At 41.7% G+C, this 21,548-nt stretch overlaps 1 protein-coding gene and 1 long non-coding RNA gene across 2 annotated transcripts in view; one reads left to right on the top strand and one right to left on the bottom strand.

Annotated features, from left to right (window-relative positions):
• DLEU7 (deleted in lymphocytic leukemia 7) overlaps positions 1–7,866 on the bottom strand; it is a 17,975-nt gene extending 10,109 nt beyond the window's left edge. The window contains exon 1 of the mRNA XM_047721814.1: positions 7,092–7,866. Within this exon, the coding sequence (XP_047577770.1) occupies positions 7,092–7,550 (459 nt within the window). The 5' untranslated portion in view covers positions 7,551–7,866. The remainder of the gene's footprint in view (positions 1–7,091) is intronic.
• The window catches only part of LOC125095431 (uncharacterized), a 27,116-nt gene continuing 12,660 nt past the window's right edge, over positions 7,093–21,548 (top strand). The window contains exons 1-2 of the long non-coding RNA XR_007125878.1: positions 7,093–7,218; positions 7,825–7,947. This is a non-coding gene — a long non-coding RNA (uncharacterized LOC125095431). The remainder of the gene's footprint in view (positions 7,219–7,824; positions 7,948–21,548) is intronic.

The raw sequence follows: 21,548 nt of genomic DNA, 5'->3' as shown, positions 1-21,548 counted from the left end.
AGGTTCCTTATGCATTTGCTTTGGGTATGGTACCATTTTCATTAGAAAAGTCCAGTTAAAAGAACTTTGTGATGGATACAAGCTCTTGAGTCAGGTATGCACACAAGGCAAACCCCAAAATTACAGAACAAAACACGGCAGCATTTCCATCAAGATGTTGAACATAAGCAGGTTTGTTTTAGGGCCTTCCTGCGATATCTTTCCCAAAATTCTCATTTTGGCAATTGTAAATGTCCTGATTTTCCTGTCACTCATGTTATGAGCAAGGACAAAGCTGTAATGAAGCTATTAAAAGAGTAGTCACTGGGCCTTTTTGTCCCAGAACACCAGGATTTTATCCCAAATGAAGAGCAATTCCCTGGCTATGCTATAATCATGTAAGTCTGAGCATTTATTCCTTCAATAGTTTGTAAGTAATTTTTAAAGACACAATTCCCAAATTTGCAGAAACTGGCTTCACACTCATGTTAATGGGGAAAAAAAGCACTCATCACCAATGTCTTCCTCTGAGTGACCCAATGTTCACACTTGCAATTTGCAAAGAGCACTAGCAGTGACCATGAAGCCAAAGCCAGTGGTTTTATAACCACCATGCTTGGTATGTAGAATGAGAAAACCAGCAAGGACCACGGAACGTGATAGAATAACTGGCACCAGATCAGCTAATTGAAATGGGTGAATTCACAGGCAAGTTTAATCTATAATAGCAGGAAAGTTCTCCTGCCTCTGAAAGTTGGCATCAGCCATAGTTTCCATGAAACTTGCACCAGAGCAGAACTCTTGGAAACTATAAATGTTTTTGACTCTCAAAGGAAGACAGAAAAAATCAGAGTGACTTCATAATTGGCTTGGTTAATGGTGTCTGTGTGAGTTGGTCATTTTCAGCAGTTCTTAAAATCCTGGACTGGCTTCCGTCTGGTCCTCTGCATGTTTCTATGCTCCCTTTGAGTGGTGAGTGCCTAAGGCATTCTTGATAGTTATTACTAGTTGGATAATGATTTCCTACATTCACCTGGTGCATTGGGTCACTATGTAAAGGGGCCCTCATATAAAGACACACACAAATCACCCATATAATGGATTAAATTGTGTCCCCCTCCCACAAAAAAATCCATGTGTTGAAACATAACCTCCAGTGTGACTGTATTGGGAAAAGGACCTTTAGGGAGGTAATTAAGGTTGTATGAAGTCATAAGGGTGGGGCCCTACTCCAGTAGGATTGGTGTCCTTGTAAGAAGAGAGAGATATATCCAACATCTCTCCCTCTCTAACCAGGTACAGAGGAAAAAGCCATTCAAGACAGAGTGGGAAGGTGGCAGTCTGCAAGCCAGGAAGAAAGACCTTACCAGAAACCAAATTTTGATCTTCAGCTTTCCAGCCATCAGAACAATGAGGAAATAAATGTTTGTGGCTTAAGCCACCTGGTCTATGGCATGCTGTCATAGCAGCCCGAGCTGACCAAGATATCCAGTCTACAAGGTGATTCTTGCAACCCAAGCAGTGTGCAGTGCACAGCATATCCAACCCACTGTCAACCAACTGTACACACTCATGGACTTTATTTCTGCATGATGTTCATCACACCTCTCTAATCCAGCACTGTGATATGATAGGAAAAAAAAAAAAAAAGACAAAACCATGTTTGAGCCATGGGCCATCACTTCCCAGCTGTGAGATCTTTAGCAAAATCCTAAATTCCTCTGAGTCTCAGTCTCCTTCTATAATAAATGTTTGTCTAGCTGGTTAACTCTAGCCTCTCAAACAAATTTAACAAGACTCAGGATTATGAAGTTTTTTTTTATCCACTATAAAAAAGCACACTTCATGCATGTTTTGCATGTGCGTGATAATCTCTAAATATTCAAAAAGAATATTAAGTGTTGGTTTCTTCAAAAAAGAGTAAAATACTATAAAAACGTCCATCAGTATTGTGCTGAGAGTTTCTCTGCCTCCGTGCCTGAAAATTTCACTTCCTTAAGCCTCAGTGGCTTGATCAGCAAGTCATTCAGTGGCAGCATCTCTAAGTCAGTCATCAGGTATGGGCTAAAGCTGACCTCTGGATGGTGGAGACTTCTTAGAAATCTCCTTGGGTCATACTAACTCTGCCTTTGTCAACAGTCTCAGAAAAGTAAATAGAGTCCGTGGGCTAGATCCATCAATATCAAGACTGGAACTCACAATAATAGTCAATGAGAACATGAGACATAAACTTATTAATAATTATAATAATAATAATGATAAATTTCAAAGGTATTGAGAGTTTGTATGGGCAGCCACTAGCTAAGTCTTCATGTGAATTATCCTAATAACCCTGTAAGGTTAGATACCTCTATCTCCACTTTAAGGAAAGGAGACTGAGGCACAGGAAGGCTAAATAATTTGCCCAAGGGCCTACAGCAGCAAGTGGCATAGTAGGTTTGAAAGGCTTCACAGGACCAGATCACTGAGCTGTCCTGTGTTGTCTCTACTTTGGGGTCCCTAATGCTTTTCATCTTTATGCAGAGGGCTTTAGTTCAAGTGAGTCCCCCTCCTCTCTGTGGCAAGTAACACTTGTGGGAGGGAACGGGTGTTAGAGGGATGCTTCCACACACTTCCAAGTGATACACAGGTGTTATTTCCATTAGCACAACTCCTCCCGAAATCCTTCTGTGTATAAAATCAATCCACATGTTCTTAATTTTAAAATAAAGAAAACATGAAAAAAATTGGAGAAGACACACATAAATGGCAAAATAAATGGCAAATCCATGTTTTTGGATTGAAAGAATTAATATATATTTTTAATATTGTTGAAATGTTCATACTACTCAAAGCAATCTATAGGTTCTGTGCAATACCAATCAAAATTCCAATGGCATTCTTCAAAGAAGTAGAACAGTCATTCTAAAACGTGTATGGAACTACAAAGGACCCCAAATAGCCAAAGCAACATTGAAAAGAACAAAGCTGAAGGTATGATGCTCCCTGCTTTCAAGATATACTACAAAGCTACAGTAACCCAAGCAGGATGATACTGGTACAAAAACAGACACACAAATCAGATTGAAACAGAATTAAGAGCCCAGAAATAAATCTAACAGATATAGACAATTAATCTATGACAAAGGAGCCAAGGACATACAATGGAGAAAGGACAGTCTCTTCAATAAATGGTAATGAGGGACGCCTGGGTGGCTCAGTTGGTTAAGCAGCTGCCTTCGGCTCAGGTCATGATCCCAGCGTCCTGGGATCGAGTCCCACATCGGGCTCCTTGCTTGGCAGCGAGCCTGCTTCTCCCTCTGCCTCTGCCTGCCACTCTGTCTGCCTGTGCTCACTCTCGCTTCTCTCTCTATGACAAATAAATAAATAAAATCTTAAAAAAAAAAAAAAATAAATGGTAATGAGAATACTGAACAGCCACAGGCAAAAGAATGAAACTGGACCACTATCTTACACTACACATAAAAATTAACTCAAATTGTATTAAGGACTTGAATATAAGACCTAAAGCCATAAAATTCCTAGGGGGAAAAAGAACACAGGCAGTAAATTCCTCAACATCAGTCTTAGGAACATCTTTGCGGATCTGACTCTAAAGGCAATGGAAAGAAAAGCAAAAACAAACAAACGTGACTACATCAAACTAATGAGATTCTGCAGGGCACAAGAAACCATCACCAGAATGAATGAGCAACCTATTGAATGGAAAAAGATATTTGTAACTAAATATCTGACAAGGGGTTAATATCCAAATACATATAAAGAACTCCTACAACTCAAAGACATAAAAAATAAACTACTGGTTAAAAAATGTGCAGAGCATGTGAACAGACATTTCTTCAAAGAAAACATACAGATGGCCAACAGGCACATGAAAAGATGCTCAACATCACTAATTACTAGAGAAATGCAAGTCAAAACCACAATGAGACCCCTCCTAATGCCTGTTATAATTGCTGCTGTCAAAGAGAAAAGAAAGAACAAGTGTTGGTCAGAGTGTGGAAAAAAGGAACCCTTGGGCACTGTGAGTGGGACTGTAAATCAGTGCAGCCACTATGGAAAACAGTATGGGATTCCTCAAAAAATTTAGAACAGAACTACTGCATGACTTAGCTATTCCACTTCTGTGTATTTACCCAAAAAAATTTGAAAACACTAAGTTGAAAAGATATATGCACCCCTGTGTTTATTGCAACATTATGTACAATAGCCAAGATATGGAAGCAACCTAAATGTCCAGTGATAGATAAATGGAAAAAGAGGTGAGATAGATAGATAGACACACACACACACAATGGAATATTACTTAGCCATAAAAAAAAATAAAATCTTGCCATTTGCAACAGCATGGATGGACCTTAAGGGTACTATGCTAAGTGACTTCAGTCAGACAGAGAAGGGCAAACACTAAATGATTCCACTCATACGTGAAATCTAAAAGATGAAACAAATGAACAAATAAAATAAAACAAAGACAAAGTCATAGATACGGAGAACTGACTAGTGGTTCCCAGAGGAGAAAGGGGTTGAGGTATGGGTGAAATGGGTGAAGGTAATCAACGGTATGCTGATGGATGGTAACTAGACTTATGGTGGTGATCACTTTGTAGTGTATGCAAAAGTCAATTTAACACTAGTAATAATGAAGCCAGGTCAGCATAACCAGCCCCCTGGAAAGACAGACTACTGTGTCCTTAAGTCTAAATTCTTTGTAATCACTACTTTACAACCAGAGATACTACCTTTTCTCCAAATTAAAAACCAAGCAAAATTCTGAGATGTTGGCCAGGAGGCAAATCATCCAAAGAAACTTCTCCCTTCTGAAAACACTGGCCGTTCTCAGGAGCCCTCAGAACCCTACAGGTGACCAGCAGACTCCAATAGGAAGGCTACCTTGGGTTGGGGGTTGAGGGGACCAAACAGCATTTCTCTATTAGAGACAAGAAAGAAGATGAGTAGAAGTGAGATTTTTTTAGGTAGAGAGGAAGATTTTTGTGTCTGATGGCCTCTATTTTCTCAGAAGAGGAATGAGCCGGTTGAGGTTTAGATAAAGAAAGCTTGAGAAGGGTGGAAAATGTTGAGGACAAAAAGTCAAGTAGGAAGCATCAGAAGAATGACCAAGTAGAAGGGACAGTTGCGTGAAGCTTGAGTGGCATGGTTTATAGGCCAAAGCAGAGAGCTCCAGTGCATTTGAGCTGGGCTGGGCCCTCGGACAGTGGTCTCCAAGCTGACCCCCAGACTGTGGCCTCACCTGCTGTGACTTATCTAGGGTCACATCCATGCCTCAGTCATTTCAAGGGTTACCTTTGCCTGCAAGAAAATTCAAGGCCCTCCGCATGACACACAGACCTTTCTTGCCATCAGACCCCACTTACCTGTCCATCATCCTGTTAAACTTTCTGCCATAATGAACTAATTTTAGTTCCCCCAAAGCCCAAGTCTTTTCATTTCTTCTGGGCCTTAGATCACATAGCTCTCCTGAAGTGATTTTTCCCTTTTATGCCTGTGGGGCAAATATTCATATTTTTTTTAAGATTACTTCCTCCAAGAAGCCTACCGAGATCACCTAAGGTAAAGCCGATCACTCAGTCTCTCCTTCTGCCAACCTACATGTGCCCTGTATATGCCCCTAACATCACACAACCCTTCCTATTTCAGCAATTCTAAGATGCACACTTTTTCATGTTTCCAAAATCTCTGATGTGATCTTACAATAGATGGTGCATCATAGTTCAATTGGTAGGATTTTTTATTTCTTCATGGTACCAAAAAAGGTCATTCTACACACAAACATTAGTGAAATGCAGCTTCATTTTTTAACTTCCTAACGTAAGTGGGGCAGTGCTTCGCATCTGGAGGCGATCTTATTTCCCCTCCCCCCAACACACATTTGAGAATATTGGGTTGTATTAGTTTGTTGGTGGCGGGGGGGGGGGGGGGGGTAACGTTTCTGGCATCTCCCTGGTTGAGGCCAAGGATGTTGCTAAACATCCTATAACACACAGGACAGCCCCACAATTATCCAGCCCAAAATGTCAGTATCAGGTGACTGAGGTTGTGTTATTGTGTTAGAGTAACAATACTTATTTGGCTGTATCATATGCTTGATTATATTTAATTTCAGATCAACCTTTTATAGTGTCTAGTAACCTAAAAACACAGCAATTTTTTCCCAAACCTTGGCTTAAAGAGCAAGAATAGCAACTCTGGAGAAACCCCCTAAGTTTTCTTCATCATTCCCGCCCATTTCCTTCTGCTGGCCTCCCAAGGGGAAGGAAGGAAGCAAAATTGGAAAGCCAGAAGATCTCAAAGAGATTGTGACCTTAAACCAATTAGGTTAGTTAATGACAAGGCAGACACTGGATCCCAAGATCTGCAGATTTCCCAGTCCCACCTGGCCCGGGAGGCAGCTGCTCTGCTCCCTGGCTAGGCTGACGAACATAGTTTGGTACCATGAGAGGAAACGTGCCCGACAAACACAAGCTGCGGGACTTAGCAGGAATTTAGCATTAGTATTCACGCTTCAACACCCGGGCCCCACCCGGCTCTCACCCCACTTTTATGACAATTTAGGTTGACTCCGTAAAGGCCTCTGAACTCTGTGGGGAATTGGGTTTCTGCAAAAAATAAGTTTGATTCTTAGGTGTGAAGGAACTTTAAATAAATTTAGGTGATTTTGTCACACAAAAGGCAGAGGGGACTTAATACGTGCATTTAAGGCTCTGGAGTAAGGGTTATTAACTCGGAAGGGGAAAGCAGGGGCAGCTGTCTTCCGCCCCTAGAAGCTGCACATGTGGAAAGGGCCTTAGGCTGGAGCAGGAGTTATGTGAGAGAGAGAGAGAGAGAAAGGAGTTCCGAAGGAAGGTTTTTGGCAAGGCCTCCCCGCGTCTCAGTTCCACAGCCAGGTGGGCCCCAGGTGGGCCCCTGAGTTCCTGGACTCAAGTCCCAGGGGTGTCACCTCCCCCCTTCCCTCTCACAGAGGCGGAATCCCTGTGGATGGCTCCGCTTTGCAACGGGTGGCCCCTCCCGGCTTCATCCCTTCATCCGGGCCCCGCAGCCCCGCCCTGTGGCAGGATCCTGCGCGCGAGCTGGGTGCTGGAGGCCAGACTCACCTTCAGATGGATGGGGAAGGACCTCTCCTGCTGGAGGGGGCCCAGCAGCGTCTGCTCCACGCTGACCAGCTCCGAAGTCGAGTCCACCACGCGGGCCAGCGCACTGCGCATCGCCATCTGGGCCAGGGTGCGGGACCCCCGACCCCGGGGGAAGGACAGCAGCTCCGCGCCCCCCTCGGCGCCTCGCACCACTTCCACTTCTGGGGAGCTTGCCCGAGCCCCAGACCCGCCATTCCTGACCCCCCGCGCCCCGCCCCCGTCTTGGCGCCCAGGCCCCCGCCCGGCCCGCCGCGGGCCTGTGCGATGCCCTGGGGCGGCGGACACGTGATCTGAATCGTGCGGGTTCCCCGGGTCGCCCGGGCCGTCCCCCCAGCCCCACTCCTGCTGCAGCAGCTGCAGAGTCTGCAGAGCCACCATTTGGTGGCTGATGGAGGCCACAAAGGGCGCCGAGCTAGCCATCGCCTCTGCCGGCGGTTCGGCGCGCCCGGCGGGCAGGTGCAGCAGTGAGCAAGAGAGGCGGGGGCTTTTGGGGTCGCCAAGGTCACATTTCTTGCCCTTCTTGCTTCTCGGGGGTGGGGCTGGCCCCGCCCCAGGGCCGCAGGAGATGGCCTCTTCTGGCCCCTGAATTCTTAGTATGAAAGGGCGTGTCGGGACCCAAGGCTGCCTGAGGCTGGGCTCCTTGTGCGCTTGAAAAGCCCCCAAAATCTGAGCGCGGGTTCTTTCTCTTCTCCAGGACTTCGATGAGGAAACAAGCAGCTGGGTACAGATGCATCCGTCCGCAGGGATACCCCGCCCCCACCTCCTTTGAAGAATGCCTGTCAGTGACCATTCATGCCCTGGGTCCTGAGGGTGGCAGGTAAGATATCCACCCTGAGCAAGGGTGCCAAGAGCCAGAGAAAGCTCACAAAAGGTAGACCGTGTCCCCATCCTCCCCCCACCTCTTTCCCAATCCTGGGAGAATTTTCAGGAACTTCTTGGAGTAACCTTCAAGGCCTCGTGTCCCCCAAACTTGTGTCACTTGTGTATATGGACATTCTACTCTTCTCTGCTTTGCTCATGCCACAGGCACTCAGGGACTCTGATGGCTAAGGAGGCATCAGGGCACAGCTAGGGTAGGACACACTTCGGACCCCTGCCAAGGTGACTGGGGAAGTGAGGGTTTGGCATTGCCCAGAGGAGGAGCCCAAATGGCTTTGTGTGAAACTCCCCAAGGACGTGGGCAGCGCGAGTTTGAATCCTTTTAGGAGCCATGAACCCAGGGACAGCTGTACAAATAGTTGCTGCTTTTAATTAAACCTAACTTCGCTGCTTCCTTGACTCAGGAGAAAAGACTGGGAAATTTACACTTTGATAAACTGGAAACTATTGGTGTGTGATTACATTTTATATATATTTTTAAAAAGCAGCACACAGTTGAGGAGAATGGTATGGAGGAGTGTTACAGAGTAGCCTGGTGGCAGCTTTCTTCCTTCATGGGAAACCATTGAACATAACTCCACCACACAAATGAGGCAGGTAACAAGGGTGCAGGCACATGACAGACACTGGACCCTCCCCACCTGGAGGGTGGGATTTCCTCCTTCCTTTAGAAGAGAGAGTATCCCCCACCCCACCCCCGCTCAGTATGGTGGAGTGAGAACTGGAGAGGCCTTTGTGTGGGAAAGCTGCCCGAGTGAGTCTATTAGTCTAAAGGGCGGTCATCAGAGATATGGGGTGGAATTCAGGGTCCTTTAAGGTTTCTTCAACTCTAGGATAACATGACCCCATATAATCCTCCCAACTCTCCAGTGAAGGTTCCTTCTAGTTCCCAGTGTTTTCTTCGCCTATGAAAACAAATCTGAATGCCAAGGTAAAGAAAACCTTTCTTAAATAAAAACGAGTATGTTCACACTAATTATAACTAATTAAAAATGCATGTCTGTGCATTGACAGGAAATTACTTTGGAGGGAAGTAAATAGTTTGAAGTTGATTAGATTCTCTTGATGAAGTTACTTAAGTTCATGAGAAAGAAATAGAAAAATCCTTCTTTGAGCGTGTGTGTGTGTATGTTTTAGTCCTCGAATATTGAAATACACTAGGTTTAGCAGAGACTAACCAGGAATAGCAAAAACTAACCCCTAATTTTCACAGAGCATGTCAGATCTCCTGGGGTGCTCCTCTTTCCAGATAAGCAGGAAATCCAGTTTCATGGGCTAACTCTTCCACTATCAAATGGCTGACTGCAAAACCTTCTTGACAGATGGAATTCCAGCCAACAGCAGAATTGAAATCACTAGACGCAGTCTGACCTGAGGCCCCACTGTTCTACATCCCAGGCTGACTTTGAGACCTATGAGACCAACTGAACTTTAGGGAATATGAGAGAAGGGGCCAGAGAACCATGGGGCTTCTGGGATGGTACATGCTGCTTCAATCATTGTCTGAGTTTCCTCCTATCTTTTAGAGAGCCCCAGACTATCTAGCTTCTCAAGGGTTGTGTGTCCCAGCCATGGACAACATTTTTCTTTGCCATGACCTTGGAATGGCTGATGTTCCAAAGCTGGAGATACGAGGCTCTAAGTGAGGAAAAGCACTCATAAGCTATTGAGACAGGTCAGTAGCACAGTAGATCTGCCCTTGATCTGAACACCTCCAAAGTTATATATGCTGGGCTACCAGATCAAGTACTGAATTACACACTCCCTACTCACTATACTGATAGGTCAAGGCCATAGTGTATTAGAGGGCACACTCAAAAGGATGAAGTCTTGGACACCTGATATTTTTGCTTCACAGTATCTATTTCACTATTTTATGGAAACATACCCTCATTTATCAGTAGATACTCCTCCTCCTCCTCCATGTTTGGTCCATATAGTCAGGGGGAAGGAAGCTGTCCCACTGCAGAAGTGGACTGGTGCATCTGAGCCCAGGGCCAATCACACATCACATTCTCATTGTGAATGGTCAGGAAGGGGCACGTGACCCATGTGGAGCCAATACGACAATAATATTCAGGATGCTTTCAGCTGAATGTACTGTATAAAATAAAATAATGGAACTAGAAGAAAGTGTAGGCCAAACAATGAATTCCTTTCTAACAAGAAAAGTTAATACAAAGTCATTTAATTGAGAAGAATAAGTTATTGTCTCCAATCACCAGACTTAATGGTAGGAAGGCTCCAGGGCTGATTAATCTCTAGGAGTGTCAGATCTCCAGGCATGCTCCTCTTTCCACAGACCCTGGAAATCCAGTCTCATGCAGCAAACCCTTCCACTATCAAGTGACTGACTGCAATGACCACTTCTGGCCATGAAACTAAGACGTTTTAAGCTCCAGAGCTTCTGTAGCCCTCCTGTGAGTCCGAGGGTCGAGAGGGCCAACAGTGAAGAGAGAAAAGGAAGAGATTTTATAGAGAGAGATTTATAGAGAGAAGCCAGTGGTCTTACAACACCATCCAAGACCTATGTTTATCAGCACAAGGAGATAGCCCCACCTCTGAGCTTTTCAGTTATCCACGCCACCAAAACTCTTTTTGCTTGAGCCACTTTGGGTTGAGTGTATGGCTTCTTGCAACAGAAAGGTACAACTAAAGCAAACTGCTTGACTACACTGAGCGTAGAAATGTTGTTAATGGAGTGATCTGTGACCTAGTGCCTCTCGGGCAAAACAGCCCTAAAAGGTCCCTCTGGCCATTTCCAGCAACACTTCTGCAATTCACCTAAACTTTCCACTATTTCAACAATTGTGGAAAAACCTCTCTAAGCAACTCTGGTCTTTCCTGACAATTGATGCAAGCATTATTAAGTGGGCAATGGAAGTACTCATGACCTTGGGTAATGTGGGATGAAAACTCCAGAAAGTGAGAAGCAGTAAACTGATAAGAGTGTGGTTAGCGAAACAAGGATTCTGGCCCTTCTGTGAATCTAGAGGTTCTTTTCCTCTGGATTCTTTCCTTTTTCCTCCTTTTATTATTTCTTTTGTTTGAGTGTAGTTGAAGCGCAACATTACATTAGTTTCAAGTGTACAATGTAGCGATTCAGCATCTCTGCACTTTGTGCTGCGCTCACCCCAAGTGTAGCAAGATATGAACTTGTACGTGTAATCCTGAGGAAGCCTGGCCCAGTGGGAACAGAAGGGGGAAATGGGAGAGGGTGCCGCCCTGTGAAGCCTTCCTCAAAGGACTCATGACCTTGGGTAACACATTTGAGCCCTCCTTATATACTTTGGCGCTTTTGTCCAAAAGGGATCCAAGAGAATTCCAGAAATGGAGCTGTTAACCTTCAGCACACCCTGGCAAAGTTCATAGGCGGGAGCAAAACAAAACATGTCCAAAGAGACCAGAGAGTTATTATTTTTGAATGAAAATTATGGTTGAGGAGAAACAGATGCTGAAGAGATAGACCAAGATCTGAAAATGTTCTGTAAAAAAGAAAACAATGGCACCGAAAAGATGGAAGCCCAAAGAAGAAAGAGCAAAAAAGATCAAATTGCCTTTTTAAACATACAATTGTGATGTTCAAATATGCCAGGTCATAAAAATACATGCAATTCCAGCTTTGGCCTAAACATTTGATTTTCAGAAGAAAAAAAAAAATGCAGTCCTGCCACAAAACGTCTGAATTGCCAAAAACAATTGTTTACATAGGGCAATGTGTTTTAGGGACATCATATATGCACCGCTTGCCCAGACCCTATTAAACTGGTGAAGCTAAGTGAGGCTCAGTACAACTAAGTGTAGAAAAATAGGCCAGTGGAGTAAAGGGAGGGAAAAGAGAAGTTTGAAATGTTGGAGCTCACCTGCCTGTTCCAACATAATTTAATGTGCAATTCACCTCAACACAAAACGCAGTTCTTTCTGGACGTGTGAATCATTTCACTTGGTTTAGCTTATTTTCAGGAGGAATCCTTGATGTTGGCAGAAAAAAGTCAAGAAAGGGACTTTAAAAGAACAAATAGGATTTTTCCTAATTTCTTGTAGCTTTGGTAAATGATTTCATGTTGAAGAATGAGGGGGTAGCAGGGATTTTCCTGCTGCCTACACATAATCTCAACAAGACAACCTTGCTGGGTTTTCCCCTCAATTTCTGATTACAAAATCTAACCCCTGAAGATTATCCTTCCCCTTGGAGGGAAGAATTTAAAAGCTGCTTAATTTCCTGAACTTTTGCGGGTTCTTTCATTTCAGTAGGAGGAAAAAAAAATTTGATCCCCTCATCACTTCCCATGACTGCCCTCATATTTTCAAGTTCTAGAAGGTACTCTCTTAATATGATTGAAAGAAATTCTTGACTTGGGTTAATATATTTAAAATTTTAAAAAAAAATTCCTTTCCTTATATTTATCTTCATTCCCTTTTGCACTTTTTTCCTCTAAGAAATTTTCTGCTCTTCTTCCCCAATTTCTCTTCTGTCAGGCTTTATGGTGCAACAGACCTTAGGGTTTTATCCATCCTCTCATTTCCTCCTCTCTCCCTTCTATTTTTCCAGAATTTTCTTTCCTAAGAAAAATGAGAAAAGGGGGCAGGGACAAGGGATTTTGGAGGCACATGGTTCTTCTGTGTAGCAAGATTACTATGCTTATGTTTCCGTGAAGTCAAAACTTCTTACTGGGTGTTTTGGTCTAGTTTCCAACTCTTAAACCCTGCGTGCGGCAAGGGGGAGCTCATGCAGTTTTGGGAACTGGCTTTGTGCCTTCCCACATTGGCTCTCTGCGTTAGGAAAACAAGAGAGGCCGACAGATCTACTTGTTTTATTTGTTTGGTCATTTCAGTCCTTTTGTTTCAAAATATTACTGAGAATAGTCAGAAGAGTTGAAATAAGGTAAAAGACATTTTAAAAATAAAAATTTGTTGAGCATGATTGAAGTGATCTATTTTTCCTCCTTAGAGGAAAAAGATACAAACTATTTTAAAACTTAAGTTTACATAAAAATACGACTGCATATTTTAATACAAAGAATGTCTATATCTTAATTCTCATCATCTGTGGTTTTTTTTTTTTTTTTTTTTGAGTATTCACTGTTCATTATCAAGTGGGGTCTTATAGATGGGAATCTGACCGTAAAATGCAAATGGTCCATAGAAATGATCAAATTTCAAGCATTTGTTCAAAAAAATCATATGTAAATTTTATTTCATCTGTACTTCCCATTTGAAAATTGAAACCACTTTCAATGGGATCTTTAATGCCTCTGTTCAAATATCTAAGCTTACTCAGGCCTAAATTATAGTCTTTGATAGATCATTTATAGATAATGGTAGATAATCTGTTAAAGCAGTGAAGGATTTTTTTTTTTTTTTTAAGATTTTACTTATTTATTTGACAGTGAGAGAGGGAACACAGCAGGGGAAGTGGGAGAAGGAGAAGCAGGGTTTCCGCCAAGCAGGGAGCCTGATGTGGGGCTTGATCCCAGGCCCTTGGGGTCTTGACCTGAGCCAAAGGCAGATGCTCAGTGACATGAGCCACCCACATGTCCCCAGTGAAGGATTTCTTAACATTCTATTCATTTCAGCTAAAAATAAAATCTTATGCTTTCCAGGTAAATATTAATTTTAATACATGATTCCATTTTACAAAGATTTAGATTTAAAGTCAGCATAAAATATAAAATGCATGTGAGGGGCTGCCTGGCTGGTTCAGTTGGGAGAGCATGTGACTCTTGATCTCAGGGTCATGAGTTCAAGGCCCATGGGCATAAAGCTTACTTAAAATGCATATGATGGGCAAAAAATATACCTTAAAATATCTTATTTTATTTATCACAATTTATACTACGCTTCAAAGTAAAACTTTTGTTAGCTTTCTTAAATTTCCATGCTGATATTTAAATTCCCAAATTTCACAGGGAAGCAATGTAGCATGGAAGCTAACAGATTGGGCTCTGGTGGATGATAGAAACATCTGCCTGGGGAATTCAAGAAATCAACTTAGAAACCGTAAGAACAGAGGAAGTTTACTTCAGGTGTATGTAGTCAGCATACAAAAACTGATTAGCTTCCCATAGACCACAATAACTGACTAGAAATGTCAGGGGGAAGATGGTCCAATTTATAATAACTACAAACCTACAAAATAGCTGGGAATACAGTAAACATGAACATGTTCAAGACTTATGTAAAAATTATAGATAAAAAAATTATTAAAAACTGTAAAAGGAGAGATATCTGGGTAGCTCAGTCGCTCAAGCATCTTACTCTTGATTTCAGCTCAGGTCATGATCTCAGGGTCATGGGATCCAGCCCCGCATCCGGCCCCATGCTCAGCGGGGAGTCTGCTTGAGGATTCTTCCTCTCCCCCGGCCCCTCCCCCCATTCTCTCTAAAGTAAAATAAATAAATCTTTTTAAATAACTGGAAAAGAAGACCTAAATAAATGGAGACAAATATTCCCTTTATGATTGAATAGTTCAAATTTATAAAGCTATTAATTTTCTCTAAATTATTCAATACAATCCCAGTAAAACCTCAATAGGATTTTGATGAAAGTAAACAAGCTCATTCTCAAGTTCGTCTAGAAGAGAAAGCGTCAAAATAGCTAAGAAAGTTTTGAAATAAGAACAATTAGGGGACGTCTGGGTGGCTCAGTCTGTTAAGTGTCTGCCTTCAGCTCAGGTCATGATCTCGGGCACCTGGGATTGAGTCCTGAATTGGGCTCCCTGCTCAGTGGGGAGTCTGCGTCTCCCTCTTCCTCTACCCCTCCCCCATTCATGCGCAGCCCTGCACACACTCTCCCACTCTCCTTCTCTCTCAAATAAATAAATAAAATCTTTAAAAAAAAAAAAAAAAGAACAAATAGGAAGGACTTTCTCTATCATGTATCAAAGTGTGCTCCAAGCTATACTAGTTTTAAAAGTGTGATAATGTAAGAAACAAAACACAGGATCATAGGGGAAGAGAGAGAGGAAAAAATAAAACAAGACTAAAAAAGGGAGACAAATCCTTATCACTCTTGATCATAGGAAACAAACAGAGGGTTGTTGAAGGGGGCGCGTGGAGGGATGGGGTTAACTGTGGGATAGACATTAAGGAGGGCATGTGATATAAGAAACTCTGAATACATTATATGTTAATTAATTGAATTCAAGTTTAAAAAGGTTTTTTAAAAAGTGTGATAATGGTACTAAAATGGACAAATAGTTCAAGAGTCAGAACCAGGGCTACACATATGGAAAGGGCCTTCAGCAGGAGCAGGAAACTGATTTATGTGAGAGGAAGGACTTCCAGAGGAAGATTTTGGCACAGCTTTCCTGGAGCTCTGTTCTCAGCTCCAAGATCCTTACCGCTAGTGCTGAGTGCTCATAAATATATACAAGATACAGGATATATACATCACAAAGGAAAAATAGATTTTATTATATAAAATTATGAAACTTTTATTTGATGAAAGACCATAAATAACATTTAAAACTAGTGCAGTCTGAAAATATATTTGCAGCATTGAAAAAAAAGCACAAAGGATCAATTATGAACTTACAGAAAACAACTCTACAAGTTTTAATGATACGGATTTTGATCAAATATAGGCAAAAGATACAGAGAAAATCAATGGTCTAATAAACATAGGAAAAGATAGTTAACCTCACTAACTCTCAGGAAAATGCAGGTGAATTAACATTTGAGATAGGGCTTCCTACTCCTCAACACTCCCCACCCCCAAAAGCAGAAATAAAAGCTGATTCATATGCACGTGGCCAACAATGTCGGACAAAGTCTTGTTTCATATGCTATTAGCAGGATATTTAAGTCAGTCCTTTTGGAGGATAATTTCTATCCTGCAGAAATAGTCACACGTGAGCACAGTTGTACATAGAGGAAAAACGCAAATAACTGAAATGCCTGTCTCTAGGGTAATGGATAAATAAAGTCACGGGACACCAAGATAGTACACATCCCTGTTACAAAGAAAGCTGATAGAAAAAATAGGCACAGCTGTAGTCATTAACATGGAAAGGAGCAAGCCACCAAGCGTTCACCTGACAAATAGTAACACTGAGTATCTCAGCTGGTTAGGTACTGTTGTAGATTTGGGGATATAGACATGAATAAAACAGACCACATTCCTCCCTCGAGCAGCTTATATTCAAATGCCAGTTTGACAATAAAATCAACAAGTAAATGGAATTGATGATGCTCCGTAAGTGTTGTGAAGAAAAATAAAGCATGGTGTGTCATTTTTTTACTTCATTCAGCTGTAGAAGAAAACCCAGTTAACTGAGGCTTAAACAATTAAGGATTTACTGATCATGTATAACAGAAATTCAGGTGAGGGAGAGGGAAGCTGCGGGTAGCTTACCAAAGGATGAAGCTCTTTTTAGCTTTCTGCTCTAACATCCTCCGTCTGTGGTTTCTGTCCTCTTGGTTACAAAAAGGCTACTGGTCACTCAGTAGGTCAGCATTCCAGGCTGGGGACTATTTTTCTTTTTTTAGTAAGCTCTACACCCAACATGGGACTTGAGTCTCTTAACCTGAGATCAAGAGTCATTCCCGTGAGAATGAATATGAGTGAAATTAGATGGTATTTGTTTTTCTCTGACCAACTTACTTCACTTAGCCTTCTACTCTCTAGCTCCATCCATGTTGTTGCAAACGACAAGATTTCATTCTTTTTATGACTAAATTATATTCCATTATATATATATAATGCATTATATGTATTTATATTATATGTATTTATATTATATATATCATTATATACATATATATTATTTATAATCAAATTATAGAAGGAGCTATTGTAAATAAATGCTGCTATAAAATAAGGGTGCATGCATCTCTTTGAATTCGTGTTTTTTTGCATTTTGGGGTGGGTAAATCCCAATAGCATGATTACTGGATCATAGGGTAGTTCTACTTTTAATTTTTTGAGGAACCTCCATACTGTTTTCAACAGTGGCTGCACCAGTTTGCATTCCCAACAGTGCGAGAGGGTTCCTTTTTTACCACATCCTCACCAACACTCATTCTTTTTTTTTTTTTCTTAAAGATTTTATTTATTTGACAGAGAGAGAAAGCACACAAGTAGGAGGAGTGGCAGGCAGAGGGAGAGGGAGAAGGAGAAGGAGAAGCAGGCTTCCCACTGAGCAGGGAGCCTGATATGGGGCTCAATCCCAGGACCCTGGGATCATGACCTGAGTCGAAGGCAGATGCTTAACAGCCTGAGTCACCCAGGCGCCCCATCAACTCTCATTCTTTTTTGTGTTTTTGATTTTAGCCATTCTGACGCCTGTGAGGTGATATCCCATTGTAGTTTTGACTTTCGTTTCCCTGATGATGAGTAATGTTGAGCATCTTTTCCTGTGTCTGTTGGCCATCTGTGTGTCTTCTTTGGAGAAATGTCTGTTCATTTCTTCTGCTGATTTTTAAATTGGATTATTAGTTTTTTGTGGTGTTGAGTTGTATAACTTCTTTATATATTTTGGATACTAAACCTTTATCAGATATGTCATTTACAAATATCTTCTCCCATTCTATAGGTTGCCTTTTAGTTTTGTTGATTGTTTCCTTTGCCTTGCAAAAGTGTTTTTTTTTTATTTTGATGTAGTGCCAATAGTTTATTTTTGCTTTTATAATTCCGTTGCCCCAGGAGACCTATCTAGAAAAGTGTTACTATAGCCAAGATCAGAGAAATTATTGTTGGAATTTTTATGATTTCAGGCCTCACATTTAGGTCTTTAATCGATTTTTAATTTTTTTATTTTTTTCAGCATAACAGTATTCATTATTTTTGCACCACACCCAGTGCTCCATGCAATCCGTGCCCTCTACAATACCCACCACCTGGTGTCCCCAACCTCCCACCCCCCACCCCTTCAAAATTCTCAGATCGTTTTTCAGAGTCCATAGTCTCTCATGGTTCACCTCCCCTTCCAATTTCCCTCAACTCCCTTCTCCTCTCCATCTCCCCTTGTCCTCCATGCTATTTGTTATGCTCCACAAATAAGTGAAACCATATGATAATTGACTCTCTCTGCTTGACTTATTTCACTCAGCATAATCTCTTCCAGTCCCGTCCATGTTGCTACAAAACTTGGGGATTCATCCTTTCTTTCTTTTTTTTTTTTTTTTTTACAGCTTTATAAACATATATTTTTATCCCCAGGGGTACAGGTCTGCAAATCGCCAGGTTTACACACTTCACAACACTCACCATAGCACATACCCTCCCCGATATCCATAACCCCACCCCCTCTCCCAACCCCCTCCCCCCATCAACCCTCAGTTTGTTTTGTGAGATTAAGAGTCACTTATGGTTTGTCTCCCTCCCAATCCCATCTTGTTTCATTTACTCTTCTCCTACCCCCTCGACCCCCCATGTTGCATCTCCTCTCCCTCATATCAGGGAGATCATATGATAGTTGTCTTTCTCCGATTGACTTATTTCGCTAAGCATGATACCCTCTAGTTCCATCCACGTCGTCGCAAATGGCAAGATTTCATTTCTTTTGATGGCTGCATAGTATTCCATTGTGTATATATACCACATCTTCTTTATCCATTCGTCTGTAGATGGACATCTAGGTTCTTTCCATAGTTTGGCTATTGTAGACATTGCTGCTATAAACATTCGGGTGCACGTGCCCCTTCAGATCACTATGTTTGTATCTTTAGGGTAAATACCCAGCAGTGCAATTGCTGGGTCATAGGGTAGTTCTATTTTCAACATTTTGAGGAACCTCCATGCTGTTTTCCAGAGTGGTTGCACCAGCTTGCATTCCCACCAACAGTGTAGGAGGGTTCCCCTTTCTCTGCATCCTCGCCAGCATCTGTCATTTACTGACTTGTTGGTCTTTAATCGATTTTGAAGTTTTTGTTGTTGTTGTTGTTTTGTTTTTGTTTTTTTTTTTTTATGTACAGTATAAGGAAGTAGTCCATTTTCATTCTTTTGCATGTGGCTGCTCAGTTTTCCCAGGACCATTTGTGGAAGAGATTACCTTTTTCCCATTCCATATTCTTTCTTGCTTTGTCAAAGGTAAATTGACGTATAATTGTGGGTTTTTTTCTGGGTTTTCTATTTTGTTCTATTGATCTCTGTGTCTGTTTTTGTGCCAGTACCACACTGTTTTGATTACCATAGCTTTGTAATATAACCTGAAATCTGGAATTGTGATGCCTCCAACTTTGCTTTTCTTTTTCAAAATTGCCTTGGCTATTCAGGTCTTTTGTGGTTCTATATAATTTTAGAATTCTTTCTTCTAGTTCTGTTGAAAAATGCTATTAGTATTTTGATAGGGATTGTGTTAAATGTATAGATTGCTTTGGGTACTGTGGATATTTTAGCAATATTTGTTCTTCCAATCCATGAGCATGGAGTGTCTTTCTATTTGATTGTGTCATCATCAATTTCTTTCATCAGTATTTATAGTTTTCAGAATACAGATATTTCTCCTCTTTGGTTAGGTTTATTCTTAGGCATCTGATTATTTTTGGTGCAATTGTAAATGGGATTGTTTTCTTAATTTCTCCTTCTGCTGCTTCATTATTACTATATAAAATGCAACAGATTTCTGCATGTTGATTTTGTATCCTGTGACTTTACTGAATTCATTCATCAGTTCTAGTAGTTTTTTGGTGGGGTCATTAGGGTTTTCTATATATAGTATCCTGTCATCTACAAATTGTGAAAGTTTTACTTCTTCCTTACTGATTTGGATATGTTGGTGTTCCCATTTTAAAATTTTTGAGGGAACTCCATACCATAAAAACAATTTTTTAAAAATATAAACAAAGTCTAAAGTGAGACAGATATTAATTTAGGCCCAAAACATCCATTACCAGCTGTGTAAATTGAAGAATTTATTTATACTCTGTGATCTAAGGCCCTCATCTGCAAACTGGGAGTAATATTAGTATTGTATGAATTAAATAAGAAAAAAATACATAAAACACTTAGTACACAAAGCAATCTCTGAATTCTTTCTTATTTTGTTGTCTCTTTTTCCCCTCATAACCTTTTTAAAAATATTTTATTTATTTACTTGACAGAGAGAGAGAGGTCACAAGTAGGCAGAGAGGCAGGCAGAGAGAGGGGGAAAGCAGGCTCCCTGATGAGCAGGGAGCCCATTTCAGGGCTCGATCCCAGGACCCTGAGACCATGACCCGAGCTGAAGGCAGAGGCTTAACCCACTGAGCCACCCAGGTGTCCCCCTCATAACTTTCTTACTGCACTATTTATAGTGGCTTCTTTCCATCAGATATGCTTATTATTTTTCACTGCTCAAAAATTCCATCTTCCCTCAGTCCAGCTTCCTTCCTTCCTCCACTTCTTGAAAGCCCTGCCTATTCTTCCTGTGGTTTCCCCCCTCACACCTAACTCCATCCCCATGCTGCAGGGATCTGCCTGCCAGACTTCCTCCACTCCAGAAATGGGCCCTTCCCAAGGTCCTGTCATCTTCCTTTTGTCAATTCAGTGGCCACTTTTCGGCCTCTTAACCTTTCTGTTCTTGGAAAGCTCTCTTCTCATGGCTCCTGCTGCCTTGTCTATGGATGCTCTCCCAAATCTCAGGCCAGGCCTTCCCAGTCTTCCTTGTGGGATCCTTTGTCTCTTTGGCCCTTAAATGTCAGTCTTCTTCTGGATCCAGTCTTTGGCCCCCTTGTCTCTTGGCTCCAATAATACAACATCTCCTCAAAGAGTTCCTTCCCTGAACACTGGGTCTAAAACACAGAGTCTTTTATTGTTGTGTTTACCTGTATATTGTCTACCCCCAGAAAATCCCCCTCTGGATTATAACTCAGTGAGCAAAAAAACTGCATTTTTGGTGCTTTTTCCCCAGTGCTGATAGTGAATGACCAGTGTGATGAATGAGTGAACTCTGCATATTCTTCCTGAGCCATTGCTTTATTTCAAGCATTACCTACCACTTTCATGATAATGACATCCCCAAATAAGACGGACTTCGTTCTCTCTAAAGTTCTGTGGACACATGACAATTTGCTATGAGACATGGGATATATCCCTTGGATATATCATAATCACTTCAAACTCGTCTTATTCAGGACGGGCCTAATTTTCTTCACTCTTTCTCCTATGTTCCCAGCTCCTCTTCGAGTGTCCCAGACAAAAAGCTAGGTGTCATCCTTGACTCCTCCCTGTCCGTCACCTTCTCCATGATATCAAGGACTGTGATTGGTCCATCTGCCTCTGAAATATCCCTATAGCTGTGCTCGCCTCGGCAGCACATATACTGAAATATCCCTATAGCCAACCCACTTCTCTCCACCCACTACCTACAGCCTACTCTAAACCATCATCACTTTCTGACATCTGGATAGCTACTATTTTCTCCTGTTTTCTCAACTTCTGTTGTTACTACCAGTTAACTCATCTGTAATAGGGCACTATTCTAAATACAAATCCAATAAAGACAAATTCCTTCTTAAAAAAAAATGTTCACTAGCTTCTCATTACCCTGAAGGTGAAGTACGAACACAGTGAATAGCTTGTAAGATCTTCATGAACTTGTCCCTATTCAATTTCCAG

Source organism: Lutra lutra, chromosome 3, assembly GCF_902655055.1.
Source record: "Lutra lutra chromosome 3, mLutLut1.2, whole genome shotgun sequence".
NCBI classification, from domain to species: domain Eukaryota; kingdom Metazoa; phylum Chordata; class Mammalia; order Carnivora; family Mustelidae; genus Lutra; species Lutra lutra.
Note: the sequence above shows the minus strand (reverse complement) of the source record. Positions and strands in the feature narration are given on the sequence as shown.